The 13980-nt window shown below is 34.8% G+C and overlaps 1 protein-coding gene across 1 annotated transcript; it reads right to left on the bottom strand.

The window, feature by feature from the left end:
- Positions 11341-13155, bottom strand: LOC107621336 (proline-rich protein 12-like). The gene is made up of 3 exons (XM_016323367.1): positions 12624-13155; positions 11669-12003; positions 11341-11361 (listed from the first exon to the last, which is right to left on the bottom strand). Exons 1-3 carry the CDS (start codon positions 13153-13155, stop codon positions 11341-11343), a joined length of 888 nt encoding a protein of 295 aa, XP_016178853.1.

The raw sequence follows: 13980 nt of genomic DNA, 5'->3' as shown, positions 1-13980 counted from the left end.
GTTTATACTTTAATATATATTATATGCAAATAATTAGTTGAATAGTTAAGAGCAGTATAAATTAACTTTAAAATTTGTCTTGTATTTAAAATTCAATAAAATCTCAAATTTTAAACTATTTAAGACGTGATATTGATGGTTTTATTGATGGTTTGATGAATTAAAAGATAGAGAAGTAGAATAAAGGTTGAGAAAGAAAGAAAGTGGGCTCTTTTCATTTTTTGAATATTTTTAAGGTTTTTTTTTTTGGTGACCGAATATTTTTAAGGTTTAATTACTCTGTTAGTCTCTCTAATTTCGCGAAATTTTTAATTAGGTCTCTATACTTTTTTTTTTAATTGGGTCCCTACACTAATTTTTTTTTTTAATTAGGTCCCTATTAACAGTAATTGTTTTAATTATATAGGAATCCAATTAAAAAAAATTGGTACAGGGACCAAAATAAAAGGAAAAAAAGTATAAGGACCCAATTAAAAATAAAATTTGGTGCAAGAACTCAATTAAAAGGAAAAAAAGTATAAGGACCTAATTAAAAATTTCGCAAAACTATAAGGACCAACAGAGTAATTAAACCTATCTTTAAAATAAAAACCTAAAAAAGTATTTGTTAGGTGATTAACCTTATGTACTCTTATTACAAAATTAATTATAACTATATATTAAATAACTAACAAACAAAATTCATTTATAAGATATGCTAAATTGACTAATTAATTACAATTGAGTTTATATGTTTATTAATAAAAAATAATCTAAATAACAGAAAATTAAAAAAAAATATTTGTTAAATGGTTAACCTCATGCATGTACGCTTTATAAAATCTATTTAGAAAACTTAAATTGTTTTTTTTAACAAAATTCTATATGAAATTATTTGTGGAAACGTTCATATGTTTTTCTATCACGTAGGAAAGTTGGCAAAGATTCGGCGGTCACCCCTAGGGGGTCACTCCTAGGGGTGTCCATGGATCGGATCGTATCCGCAAATTCGCAGTAAATATCCGCATCCGATCCGAAAATTGTGGATACAATCCGATCCGCAAATTGATCGGATCGGATCGCGGATATCTGCTCTACATCCGCGTATCCGATTCGCGGATCCGCAGATCCGCACTATAATAATTAAAATATATATATATATATATGTTTGGTATTATATTTACTTGCTTGTATGTTTTAGTTAGTAATCTATCCGATCCGCGGACACCCCTAGCGGTCACATAACTTTTGGACTATTAAATGGTCCTAATAATGAAATATATTTTTAAAATTTTTTAATAATTATCAAATAGTCTTTACAAATTAATTTGTCAAATAGTCTTCATTATTCCTCTATCATGTTCATCAACAATTTAAAATAAAAGCAATAATGAAATAAATCTTCCATTAATCATGACCTCCATAAATATTTTGGCAATGCCAATCAATAAATTTTTTATTCCTTATCTGTTACATCCATAAAAGTTAAGAAAATCATATTTTGTTGGTAATTCAAACGATTGGAACAATCAATCGAGTGAATTTCGCACGGCAATATGAGTTTTTTTCAAAATTCAATCTATTGGAAGTGTTACACAATTGATTGAATTACGCAATACAATGAATTTTTTTATCAATGGATTGAATTTTGCACGCTAATATGAATTTTTTTCAAAATTCAATCGATTGAATTTGGCAGTGTTACACAATTGATTGAATTTTACACTACGCTGTATGTTACGCCATTATAAATTTACTAGCATCCAGCAAAAGAAAATCATAGTTTTTTATCTATACTGAATATAAAAGAAAATTATTTTTACACAAACAAAATGCGGAGAAATTCATTCATAAAACATAAAATAATTCGTTAGAAAAAAATCAATTGCAATTTTTTTTATTAAGTAACCAAAATATTTTTCAAAAATTTAATTTGTATATCTCTTAATATTGATCATTTTAAGGTTGGTAAAAATTATACTCAACCAAAATGCTCTTTCTATATAATCAAATTTTTTGTCCCTTCTATATAACTAAATTTTTTTGCTCATTTTAACTGACATTTATTCCAGTGCTATAGAGTACTCAGTACACACCTTAGCATTCAATCACTTTGGTGCATTAATTTCTGCAATTTGAAGTCATGGCTGGTGTCTGGTAATTAGATTGACACAGTTCAACAGTAAAAAAAATCTTTTCTTTAGAGCTTGCACTTCTTGTTCACACATTTTGCTATTTTTAAATCAAAAGGAAAAGAGAAAAATCCACCAAATAGTACAAATGAATCTAACTATAAAGCAATAAAACATATGTGAGATCAAATAAAAATGAAAATAAAAATTCATCTATAGAACTAGTTATTACTGATTCGGTCTAGTCTACTAAAAAGTCGGGTCCGGTTACGATCTACTGACCTGATGGGTCCGCCGACCCAATACAGGGTAACTCGCACATCACCTCCCATTCCACAAGAAATCTGGACAATTAGCAGAAACTTCTAGAAGGATAGACCTGATCACTAGGGGCCCACCCGGGTATATATTATAGATGGGGAGGGACCTACCCCTCCCAAAGGTACATCACCTTTCTAACCTTAATTAGCCACCTCTCTGTATAGACCCTGACTTTAGTGCCGGAGTGTCTTTACAAGTGGCCACACCCGCCGACACGCCGACGCCTCGGCCGAATGCACCACTCCAACAATTCACCCCCAGGTCCAGATCTCTTCATTCCATTGCTCCGTCTTCTGCCTTGTAGATCTACCAAGCATCCGAGCAATCGAACCATTACTTATGAGCTTATCATACCTATGAGTTTTCTATAGTAATGTTTTGCTCATCCTTAAACCCAGAGTTATCAGAAAAATAATTAGGATAGTGTGTTTGAATAGTAATTGCATAAACCTGTTTCATTAAGTTAAAGGACTGAAAAACACTTAATCCAAATTATCAAAAGACTCATCTATGAAAATTCTTAATAAAAGAATTGGAAAAATAAAATAAAAAACCATAACCAAAACTACTTGAAACATTTTTATATTGTATAGCGCAATTGAATTGATTGTGTAACACTTTCAATCGATTGTGTTACACTTCTAATCAATTGAATTTTGGAAAAATTTATATTGTGGTGCGAAATTCACTCGATTGGTTGTACTTCCAATCATTTGAATTATCAGCAAACACGATTTTTATAATTTTTATGGATATAACGGATCAGATATAAAAAAAATCATTGATTTGTATTGCCAAAATATTTATGAAGGTCATGATTAATGGAATATTTATTTCATTGTTGTTTTTATTTCTAATTGTTAATGAATATGATAAATTAATAATAAAATAATAATTTATAAACTAGAGAGTAAATTTTATAATTAAATAATATATAAAAGATTTATTTATAATTAAAATTAAATAAAGACTATTTGGCAATTATTAAAAAACTTAAAAAATATGTTTAGTTATTAAAACTATTTAATAGTCCAAATGTTATGGGAGCGTCGAATCTTTTGCCAGAAAAGTTATCCTACTTTAATGCTGCATATAACAATTTGCTTAATGCAAATGCTTATAATAAACATGGAGATTCTCCATGTGAATTAGTATGCAAATGCTATGGTAAACCCTATCTTAGACTACATGTTGAAGTATTTTGAAAATTCAGTTGGAGATCCAACTAAACCCGTATAAAGATGTTTGTCCTTCCGAGTTTTTAAGATTTAGGCCAAACATAAAGGGCCGTGTTTTAAACATTAGCAAGACACTAATGGAAGAGTTGGAAAATTTTTTGCCAAATTTTTTTAAAAGACTTCGTGAATGATTATTTTTCATTTTATTTTTCTCCATCCATAAAAAAATTAGCGTAAAATCTAATAGAGGTTACTGTCACACTTTTTTGACACTCCATGCTTCACAAAACACATATCCTAAATAAGACATAATGATTTTTTGGAGAACTTCATAAGGCTTAGACCAAATAACATGATTGAGATTATTTCTAACTCCGTAAATAGCCATCCATCCGTAGTTTTATTTGCTTCTCTACATATCCAATCAAATCACATACCAGGGTCTTGATAACAACTCCTAAATCTTGTTAACTAAATTAACAACTTCAGATTTACACTCACCAAGAGAATCATGCAAAAGATGAAGAATGTCCAGAAAATCTATTTCACACACTATGTCTCTCAATCCACAATTTCAAGCTAAAATAAGGCCTCTCCAAACTGCAAAAAGCTCATATCGGATGATGGAGCAAGGAGGAGAGCTACCATAACAACCCACAATCCAACCCCCATTAGAATTTCTAATAAGACAACCAAATCCAGCCAAGCTCAAATTAGTAAACAAACTAGTATCACAATTAACTTTAAAACTATTACTTACATGAGATTCTCAGGATAAACGGTTCCTGAAGGTACTAAAAGAAGTACACATGTTCATATATAACCTTAGATCCATGATCATGCTTCTGATGAGAGCAACCACCTTGTGATCTGTCCAATGATTTTTAGTATTGAAAATGTCATTGCACATATACCTCCACAACTACCATATTCCGGCCCCTAAAAGAGCTTTCTTACCAGATATGACCTTCTGAAACTAGGCTTTCATAGAGAAGCCTTCAACCGAATCAATAATCTGAGGATCTAGCATCTGCCAAATAACTCTGGAATATACATAATCTCTAAGGCAATGTTCTATTGTCTCTGGAGCCGCATTGCATCTCTGGTACATAACTGAACTACCTGGATGCCGCCTGAAGTGGAAAACCTCCGTTAGGAGAGCGTTATGAACCCCAAACCACACAGTTAATTTGATCTTTTCTAGAAGATTCAAGTGCCAAAGCCAGTTTTAGTTACTATTTTCATTCCAATTCAATTTATTCTTTTACAACCAATGATAATCCCCTTTTATACTATACCCTTTTATCCTTGTAGGCCACTAACTCCACCCCGGTTCTATGTCAGCCAAAGTCAAATAGTGCAGACAATGAATGAAATACTTGACTTCAAGAGGAATTGTCGATGCAAGTCTCTCCACCTCCTAAAATCTATCATGTCATAAATCTGCCACTACAAAATCAAACTCAGATATGTGAACATAGGAAACAAGATCATAAAGCCTTCCAAAAAGAGTCCACTCTTCATGCCATACAGATTGTTGTACATCCCAACATTCATCTGATCCATCCTTGAGAGCATGAAATGCTTTGAGAATATTTTTCCAAATGGCTGAAGCGTTTTGATTGTTGTTGTTGCCAAAAAAAGTTGAATTCTGGAAATATCTATGCATCATAAACTGAACCCATAACTTGTCTCTATTATTGAAGCAATTCCAAACTAATTTGTCAAGAAGTGCCATGTTAGTTGAGTAGGTATTCCTAACACCCAAACCACCCGTCTTTTTAGGAGTTATTGCAACATCCCGTTTAACCAATGACAATCCTTTTTCATTAGTTTGGCCTCTCTATAAAAACTGTCTCATAAAAGAATCTATCTTTTTACAAGCATACTTCGAAAGAAGAACAATCTGCATGTTGTAAACTAGAATAGAAGTCATTACCAATTTAACCAAATAAAGTCTTCCTACCTTATTCAACAAATACCCCTTCCAACTAATAAGCTTCTTCTGAATCTTTTCAATAACATCTTGAGTCGTCTTTTTAGAAGATCTTCATACCCAATATTCACCCCTAGATATCATCCCAAGTCCTGACAAAAGCGAATAGTAGAAACTCCTGAGAGCACGTCTTTCCTTCTCTCATAAATATTCTTTGAGCATTGAGCCTTAGATTTATTAAGGTTCACCTTCAATCATGCTGCTTTAGAAAATAACTTCATAGTCAGCATAACCTCCCCTATCTGAACTTTTGTAGCTTTACAAAAAAATAGGAGATCGTTAGCAAACATCAAATGAGAGATTTTAGGGCCATGCCCGGAGACCAACACAGGTATCCACAACCCTTTAGAAATCCGATGAGTAATAAAACAAGCAAGAGTCCCCATACAAAGCACATAAAGATATGGGGACATGAGATCCCCTTAACTCAAATCCCTCTTCGGGTTAAAATTCTGAAGTCTCTCACTATTCCACAAGATAGCCAAAAAAGATGACATCACATAGGCCATAATAAGATTAAATAGTAGCTCTCGAAAAACCAAATCTGACCAACGAAGCTTTAAGGAATCTTCAATCCACTCTGTCATAAGTTTTCTCTAAATTGATCTTGAAAGCCGTAGTCCCCTTTCTAGACTTAGTGTGTAACACCCTACCACACTGAGCTTTACGCTTAAGCCGTAAAATAAAGGTGGTGTGGTATTACAACCTATACAATATAATGTATACATATAATAGCAGAAAGATTATAACATTCTAGGAGCCTTGAAGAATAGATGAAATAAAAATCGCGAAATAAAAGCGCAACGCTCGAAAAACGAATTAACTTGCGTACTAAGAAAACTATAACTATCAAACATAAGTTAATAAAAGTAGGAATAGAGTGCCAAAGATACAAAATAACAAGCTCCTAATTCAGCCCGTGAAGTCAAGGCTGGCCGAAGAATATTTACACACACACACACACACACACACACACACACATATATATATATATACATATCCAAAATTCAAATGTACGTAAACAAAATCCTGTCTCTCCATAAGCCTCTAAGAGGATCAAAAGGAACAAGTTATGCGGAGAGAAAGCTAAGTACATATATATACATCACTATACAACAAAATAACCCGATACCCACTTCGCTTCAGAAGTCCAAATGCCTAACGAGGTGCCTCTCGACCTGCATCTGAAAAGCGACAACATAGTATGGGGTGAGAACTAGAGGTTCTCAATATGGTAAAGGTGCCACACACATAAGATATAAGGTCCTGAGAATACCAGAGGCAATCCTAGAACGCCGACACTCAGATTATAGAGCTTAAAGTATTAAACAGAAGCCGTAAAAGGTAGTTTTCTGAGAGTATCTAAGCCTAATTTAACTTAATCTTAAATCTAAGTCCTATACTGTCATCCCTCCATACCTCCATCTCTGTCAGCGTTTCATAGACAAATAAACAGATAAAGGCAAGCACAAGAATGTTACAAATACTGCAGGTAACAAATATACATTTAACATGGCAAGTACACTTAGGCACACCCAGTTAATGCACAAACAAGTAATTCAAGTAGTATGCACATGATGCATGCCTGTCCTATGGCTGATGAGTCTCATCTGTCAGTTATCAAGCCAACCTGACAAGTTCGGTTTGCTAAACCATTGGACTGTCCCCCGATGTGCATCCCATGAGTCTATGCATAGCTTTTACTCATATATATATATCAAATCACTCAATGGGGTACCATTCCCAGGAATTTATAAGTGCTCGGTTATCCTTACGTCGTAGGGTCAACAGAGTATCAAGTTTTTAACCTGGTACACGTGGTGGCAAGTCACGGTACTTTACCCAGGGAATCTCGTATCATTCAAGCTAAGTTTCATACATGATCATTCATTTAATTATCAATCCAAGTATCATACATGATCATTCGTAACATTTCACAATCAATTCATCATTTTTCAATTTTACTTCACCTCCAAGTTATCCCCATTTCATAGCTTCATCTGATTATTAGGTTTAATACTACTATTTATGACTAAAGGAATGTAAATAAAGGTTTGGAAGTTTGAAATAGAGTTTAAAACTCAAAAAATCATGTTTGCTAGAACAGAGGGCCACGCGTACGCGTGGACGTACACTCTTTTAAAAAAAATAGATTCAGTAGCAAAGCTGCAGAATTGTAAAAAAAGATAGTTTTTAGGTACAATCTTCCAACAACCATAACTTCTTCGATTTAAAATATTTTTCTCCCGTTCTTCGAATGGCATAAACTTCACGAACCCAATTTTTACTTTAAAATAAGTTGGGAGCAAATTGAGGGTCCGAAAGCTAAGTTATGCCTCACCGAAGTTTGGCCAAAAACCAACTTTTGTAAACTTACAAAACTTTTTTCTTATTCAAAACAATTCCCATGTTACCAACACAATAACCTGCACATGCTAGAACAAAAATGTCCTTCTTCCTAAACACAACAACCACCATGAAAATCACACTTCACACCAACAATAATTACATATACACATGCCAAATCCACCAACAATAATTACATATGCACATGCCAAATCCCACAACCAAACCATAGCTCATAAATTACATACTTGTATCCTCAAATCAATGATTAACAATTTACTAATTCTTTAACTAATCAGTACCATATCAATCCATATTTAACAATAAGATACTAAACCACAATATACACATACGTTCTAACTTATCCTATGGTCATCTAGTCTAAGTTTTCACAAAAAATTATATATTAAATGCAAGAAACCTAAATCATACATTGGTCATTTTCCTCGTAGCGATCAAGGCAGCCTATTAATACAAGCACAGCCCCAAAAACCTCAATAAAACACTAGTATTTAGCTTCCTCCAAGTTCCAATATCCACAATTTCAAGCTCTAATTATTTATTCACAACCTAATACACATTCATAACACATATATACCCAATTTAAAACTTAAAACATAAATTTAGTAAAATTAAAATGGAATTATAGTATCCTCACCTTACCCAAGTTTCACATAAGCAAGAGTAAACGTTTTTCTTAAGTTAATTTGATCCTAAAACATCAAAGAGTAAAGAAATTCAATATCTCTATCCAATTTTTGAAAATTTGGGGGAAGAGAAGGCTGAGAGTGAATAAGCAAGTTACCAATGAAATTGTTTCAGTAGAAATGTAAAGCTCGACGCGGTGGTCGCGTGGGCGCAAACGTGTGACGATCGGAGCTCGGATGGAGGAGTTACGGCGTTTTGAAATCACCGTAAGGGTTGGAAGTGTTTTTTCATTCTTCCCCCTTCCTCTGCTTGCTGCTACGTGAATAATGGAAGAAAGGGAAAAAGTTTGGGTTCACTTAATGTCCTTTTGGGCTGGTTTGGGTCCACGGATCCGGTTCGACCGGTTTGGCCCGTTCAGTCCAATCTTGAGCCGAATTCTTTAAAATTAGTGTCCAAATTCTCGTTTCGATGAGATCTATCATAATTTGATATAATATTCACATTTCTAATTTTTTTATTAAAAATTAATTTACTAATTTAACAGGATTTACATAGTGTTCCTCATGACATGCATAATTTCCTGTGCAACAATGATGTTCTCCGTAGTTTCTCTTCTCGGGATAAAACTACCCTGGAGTGGGCCGATGATCTCCAAAGGAAACGGTTTGACTCTGTTTACTAGCACTTTTGAAGGTTGTGGTAGGCTTAGAGAAGGGAGGTTGAATCTATGCATTCCTTTTAGTTGCTGTTGTTACCCTTTTAAAACAGATTTGCAATTCTAATTCTGTTATAACTTAGCAGCGGAAATTTATGAGACAATTTATTTTTGTCTCATGAAAATCAGAAAACAGAACACAGCAGAGAAGAGAAAAGCTAACACCAGCATGTATCCTGGTTCGGTTGCCTTGTGCTATGCAACCTACATAAAGTCTCCTCCACAACAATGGAAGAATTTTACTATAGTTAACAGTATTACATACACCAATAACACAGGATTGACCCAATCCTTTCACACTCAAGTTCTATCCTAACTTGACATTGGCTATGCTAATACCTAACTATTCACTCTTAGTGCTAACCCAACTAAGAAAGGGATACCTCACAGCTACAAGATACAAGACATAAACATACCTAAAGAAATCTGAAAATAACTCTAGGCTTTTCTCTCAAGTGTTTCACTCAGCCTTTTTTCACTCATGGCTTTTACTTGAGCTCTCTCAATATGCCTTTTCTCACAAGAAATTACAGAAAGATAAACATAGAAAAGTACATTACAATCTGTAAAACATGAAGGAGATTGACTTCATCAGCAGCCTCTTTGCTATGTGCAAAACCAGATTCGCAAACCTCAGATGCAGTTCTTCAGTATTGGCCAAATGCTTCTTTGAAAGAAAGCATTATCCAAGTAGAGGAATTTCCTAACAGAACACTGTTCTCACACTCTGGTTTTCTCTCCTTACTTTCTGAGTGAACATCAAGCTTCTTTTATCTCCTTGCATGTGGCTGAGTTCTTCTTCCAAGGTCAACACCTTGAGCCTTGAGCTTCACTAACCCACAGATTTACTTTTTCACCTTAATCCTCAGAGAAGAAACTTTCCCTCTGACTTCCTCATTTTGACCGAAAGCCACAAAACAGTAACCATGAAAATCTTCTCATGGTCAACCAAATCTGAACTATAGAAATGCAACTTGGTCCCCAAGAATCTCTTGTGACCGTGGATTTGTAGCAGTGAAGAACAGAGATCAACTTTCCCTTGAATGCCATTTTCGGATAGTGCAGAGAGTTGGGAAGAAGGGATGAAGATCTGATGCATGCAAGATGAGATGGATTACCTTTAACCTAAGCTTGATTTGGATTAGATTTTCTGCTTTAGCTTCTGCGCTTCAAGCTTAAATTTTCTCTTTCTTGCTTCTTTGGTTACTGGCTTATGGAGGAAGCTTTTCTTCTCTTTCTTACTTTTTGTGAAGTTGATTTGACTTGGTCAGAAAGTAGAAGAACGTTGCACTTCAAGAGGGAGAAGACTTCAATCTTACAAAAGAAGTCTTGCGAGTTGGATACGGGTTTGGATTGAATTTCCATAAAGCAACCCGATTGGCCCATCAGATCCTTTGGCTTTGTTTCTTTTGGGCTGAGCTTGATTATTTTCCCATCAGCCTTGCTATAATTTTATTATACCATTTGGGCTGCTTAAAAATGAATTTGGCCTGCAACTCAAAATAAATAATTAGCAATATATACTTATTAATTTAAACAACTCTAATTATTTATTTTGCCAAAAATAATGTTTGTCATCACTAATTAATTTAGTTAATTTCTTAACTCAACAATCTCCCCCTTGATGACAAACATGATTTAAGCAATAATCAAAAAGGAAGTAAATAAGTTTGAGTAAGGTTTAGAAACTCCCTTTGAATGATGTTGCTTGCTAATGTGTTGCTCCCCCTTTCCTTTTCAACAATAGCTCCCCCTGAATCTATGCTCTTTCCTTTTTGTTCCTATTTATATTAAGCTTAAAAAGGAGCTATTCAAGATGTAACTTGACTAAGGGATTCTATATAACCAGCAACACATATTCAGCCCATTATTTCTTATCATGACAACAGCCAAAGCATATTGTAAAACAAAAACAATTTGCAAAAACAAAGTTCAGTTCTAATCCGAAACAAAGTTCAGAAAAGAATTAGCAGCATCAATAAATTATCAGCATCAATCAACTGACTAATCAAAAAATCAGCAGCATCATTCAACTGAATCAATCAACTGAATCAAAATGCAAAAACAACTTTTAATAGCTATTACTCCCCCTTTTGTCATCAAGGGGCGGATAACATGCAAGATCAACAAAAACAGCACTATAAACCCTGCAAGAAAGATTAGTGCACAGCCAAGATAACTAACGAAAGAACCAAAAGTGTATCAGTGTTCAAAGTTATTGCATTTATCCAAGACAACAAGAGTATACCAAACAGTAGCAAAATAAAACAGAGTTTATGAGACAAAAAAATGAGCAGCATCAACATATTTTATGAGACAAATCCTAGGCATCAGAACCATTCCCCTCCGAGGCAGCTTCCTCTTCAGCATCAGTGGTAATGTCTTCATCATTTTGAAGGTTATCAATGAAGGTAATGAGCACAGCCACTCTATCTCTTGATTTCTTCAGGAAGTTCTCATGTTTGCTCGCCAGCTTCCTTCGCTCTTTGCTCAATTCAATCAAGTGATTCGATTGGGAGACAAACTCTTGAGCAACATCCTTGACCACATTCAGCAAAGTGGATTTCTTCCCAGTGGAAATGGAAGTACCCTCGGTAGAAGGAGCAGGAGAATCCTCAGGGACAAAGTCCTCATCTTCATCATCTAGGACGACTCTTTCAGATCTAGTGGGTCCTTTGTTCTGTTTCACTGAACCACCCCCCTTTAGGTATGAATGTCTATTTTCATATTTCTCATTGGTCAAGTCAACACCAAAATGTTCAAATATGCAAGTTAGAAACATGCCATAAGGGAGTGCTTTGTCCTTTTCACTCCTAACAGAGTCAAACATATATCTAACCATCAAGTATGCAAATAAAATTTCAGTTTTGGTAAGAAGGGTATATAAAACAAGAGTATCAGTGTAGGAAACCCTTTGATATGAGCCGCTTTGAGGCAGAATAACATGATTGACCATTCGGTGCAATTGAGCACGCTCATATCCTAGGGCTTTGTGAGTGGGTGTAATACCATCAATTAGAGAAACATGTTCACAGATGTGAGCCAATGCATCATGATAGGAATTCCAACACCTTCATCCCACTTAACCGAAGTGTAGGCACAAGGCCCAACATCAGTATACTTCAAGGCATCATTGATAGTTTCATTATTTAGAAATATGTCTCAGCCCTTAACATACGAATGCACACTTCCTTCATGGTAAGTCATGTTTGCATAAAATTCTTTGACCAACTGAGGATATACAGGTTTTTTGATTTTGAAAAGGTGATTCTAGTCTAAAAATTCCAAATTTTCAACAAAAGAAAAACCTTTCTTTTTCAAATCAGGTAAATCAGCCAGAAAAGATGGACATAGAGTACGATACTGAATGACTCCCTCATAGAAATTGTGGTTCATGGCAGATTTGAAACGATGGGGGTTAAAGTCTGAGTGAGATGTCATATAGTGTGATTTGTGAGCAAAAGGATCAATGTCTGGTTCTCTAACAGATGTGAGAGGAACTCGAGTTTTACCTCTTTGAGAACGTGATGGAACAGACCTAGACTTTGGTTGTGTGGACTCGGGTGGAGGTTCTGGTGCTGCAGGACGCTTCCCTTTGGATGAACTCGGTTTCGATGAACCTGGTTTGGATGGTGTGACTTTCGGTGGTGGCGTTGGCTTGGCAGAGGCAGGGAACCTTGGAGTGTTCTTGGTCCAAGCCATGGGGTCACAGCGAGGAGGAGAGGTAGGAGGAGAAGGAGAAGGGGTAAAGGTCCGGTCTTGAGAACGAGTGGAAGGCTTTGTGGGTAGCTTGTAAATCTTTTCACAAGGAGGCCTTTTAGGAATGGTTTTCTTCCTCATTTGGTTAGTTTCAGTCTTTTGAGGGAAGAGAAGCAGTAAAGTGAGTGGGAAGAAACCAAAGAGTGTGTGGAGAAGTTATGGAGGGAAGAGAGGGAGTGTTGGTAACCGTACCCAAAAAGTGGATTTCCAAAACCATGCAACTGCATCACCATTTGAAAAGACTTGAAAAGACATAACCTCATTCAAGAAAGATTTTATTTGATTTTTTAAAAAAATAAAAGGGAAGTTAATTTTAAAATTTGAGAAAAATAACAAAATTAACCTGAAACACCTTTTTTGGGCCAAAATTAAATCCTCTTGAAAACCTTTTGGGCCACAAAACATTTATTGAAAACCTTTTATGAAACACACAAGTCATCAAAAATAACAAACAAGATTGTAACATTCATGTTAGGGCCTAGAAGTGATATGAGATTAATGAAACACATTTGGACTACTCTTGATCTGAATATTAAGGTTGGCCCAGATTGAGGTTCATTTGAAATAAGCCCAGAACACGCTGACTTGATGGAAACGTTCATCACCTTCCCAGAATTGTCTCATGCCTGTTTATGAGACAAAAAGCTCCAGCAAATACATCAGCATTTTTCAAACAAAGAATCATAACTCAAGATTCCTAGACAAGTCCTAAGCATGCAGAATCTATCCTCAGCTAATGGTTTTGTAAAAATATCTGCTAATTGCTCCTCTGATTTAACAAATTGAATACTAATATCCCCCTTTTGGACATGTTCTCTTATTGAGTGAAATTTCACTTCAATATGTTTAGTCCTAGAGTGCAAAACTGGATTTTTAGAAATATTAATAGCACTCATATTATCACAC

This window comes from Arachis ipaensis, chromosome B10, assembly GCF_000816755.2.
Source record: "Arachis ipaensis cultivar K30076 chromosome B10, Araip1.1, whole genome shotgun sequence".
NCBI classification, from domain to species: Eukaryota; Viridiplantae; Streptophyta; class Magnoliopsida; order Fabales; family Fabaceae; genus Arachis; species Arachis ipaensis.
The sequence above is the reverse complement of the archived record's forward strand: the minus strand, read 5'-3'. Positions and strand labels throughout refer to the sequence as shown.